This window comes from Pempheris klunzingeri, chromosome 17 (genome assembly GCF_042242105.1).
Source record: "Pempheris klunzingeri isolate RE-2024b chromosome 17, fPemKlu1.hap1, whole genome shotgun sequence".
NCBI classification, from domain to species: Eukaryota; Metazoa; Chordata; class Actinopteri; order Acropomatiformes; family Pempheridae; genus Pempheris; species Pempheris klunzingeri.
In genome coordinates, this window is record NC_092028.1 from 3,279,171 (window position 1) to 3,281,217 (window position 2,047).

General features: G+C 45.6%; 1 protein-coding gene across 1 annotated transcript; it reads right to left on the minus strand.

Annotated features, from left to right (window-relative positions):
• Positions 1–532: 532 nt before the first annotated feature.
• LOC139217378 (phosphoinositide-interacting protein-like) lies at positions 533–942 on the minus strand. The gene has a single exon (XM_070848720.1). It carries the CDS (start codon positions 940–942, stop codon positions 535–537), a length of 408 nt encoding a protein of 135 aa, XP_070704821.1. The 3' UTR covers positions 533–534.
• Positions 943–2,047: the final 1,105 nt, after the last annotated feature.

Sequence of the window (2,047 nt, forward strand, 5' to 3'; positions counted from 1 at the left end):
AAATTGTTTCACTTTACATATATTTGAGGATGAACGCATTCACATTCAACGCCTCCTTCAGTGACTCAGTTCAGTGGACACACCAAGACAAAGTAAGCCGGGAACTGACAATCACAGGCTCTCACAACCTTTAATTATTCATGAATTGGCATATACTGTACCACACGACATGAGGGAATCCCCCTTGACCACTTTTGCTTCATAAATATTCATGAGGACAGTTTGCTTTCTAGTATCCTTCTTGCTATATTGTGTGTAAATAACTGCATTTTATAAAGCACATTGTTGTCCTTGTGCTCTCACCCTGTTTTTGGCAGCGGTTATTGATGCAAATGTTGCCATGCACACGTGAGACTGAGATAAGCGCTTAGTGTTTTCAATCCTGGTAAATCAGAGGAATAAACATAAATGTCACCACGCAGAGTCTTATAGTAATTAGCATCCACAGAGGCTCCCATGCTGAAAAGCATCATTACAATCCGTTGTGCTCTTCAAGTTAAAGTTTCCAAACACGACATTTCAGCGCCCGCATCATCACAGATTGAACATCGGAGGCCTGTAGTAACTCAGGGGCTTCTTCATAGTTGACTGCTTCCTGTTCTCCTTGGTGATGGGGATAAGGACCACACCCACCACAAAAACCATCAGCCCAATGGACAGCAGGGCTGGTCCCAGGATGTTGGTGACCTTCTTGCAGTGGCCGGCGAAGTACAGACCGCTGATGATGATGCCGCATGCCAGGAAGCTGCCTCCAGTGGACATGAGGTGGATAGGGAACCAGAAGACTTCACACTTGCTTTGAGAGGTCTCTGTGGTCCAGAGGGAGTCGCTGCGGGACAGACTGAACACGGTGCTCTCTGTGCGGCTCGGGGCCGTCAGCTCGTCCCTGGACTGGGAGAGGGTGCACTCTCCCAGGGGGATGTTCTCTGGGCTGCCTGGCATGACTGTGTGGAAGTAATGCGGGATAAGAATCAGCCTAGGAGGGAGGATATGTCTCTGTTTGTCACACAGAAAGTTAGGACTAATGCATAATACAGTACATTTTACCAGGAGTAACATGATACATGATGTGCATAAAGCACAAAAGCGCAGATAACTGTCATCAGGAAGCTAGTGGTGAGCACTCTAATCATAGAGACAATTATTGCACAATTAGCTGTCATTAACTGTTAAAATGGTGATTTTTTTCCCCCCAAATCAGCTTCATGGAACAACACATGTCCTCTTTAATAATGTCAGGGCTACATATGTTAGTTTTCCTGAAGCATGTAGCTCCAACATACACTACCTCTATTTCCAGTGGAAAACTGGTTAAAGAGCAGGGAAATAAGAAGCAAACAATGTAAGAAACTCCCACCTTTAAATCTGGATCAAGCTTCTTTGTCTGTATGTTTGAAGAATCAAAGATAAGTTTAAATCTCTTTACCATCAGAAAACATCCAGAAACGAGAAAGAGAAGCTGACAGAAATTTCCGCTCACTGTCCAACCAGAGAAACCAGTAAAATGCAGTGCTACAGATCCCCACTGAACCATCATCTGCCCACCCTCCTGCGCTATCTCCACCTCCACAAGAGAATCCTGTGACCACCAACCACTTACCATCATCTACCATGGCAGGCGGTCAGTCCTGATGCTGCATCCAGAGCGAGGAGCTTGCCTTCCAGTCCCCAGAGGATACCCATAGACCCCAAAGCACTCAGGCCAACGCCTCCATTGGTCTGGAAAATGATTTCAAAAACTTCTTCCAGCAGCTCGGGTCTTGCCTTTTGTTTAAAATGTCTGAAACTTCCCAGGACTGGAGAATGAGAGGGAGATATCTGCCGCAATTGGCTGTCAGTCTTTCCGAACAAAGAGGAGCAGGGCAGGGCAGCGACTAGGAAATGGCTCTCTGTTATAGCCAGATTGATGTAGCAGGCAATCACCCATACAGAGACTTTCCAATACAGCCTGATATGTTGGTACATATTGATCCCAAAGTACCCTGGAGCAATTATCTGCAAGTTGTAGTTTTGTTTGTCGAACATGAGATCAATGAGATATGTGTAA

Coding starts and splice junctions, on each gene's coding strand:
- LOC139217378 (XM_070848720.1), bottom strand. CDS start 942: ATGCCAGGCAGCCCAGAGAACATCCCCCTGGGAGAGTGCACCCTCTCC.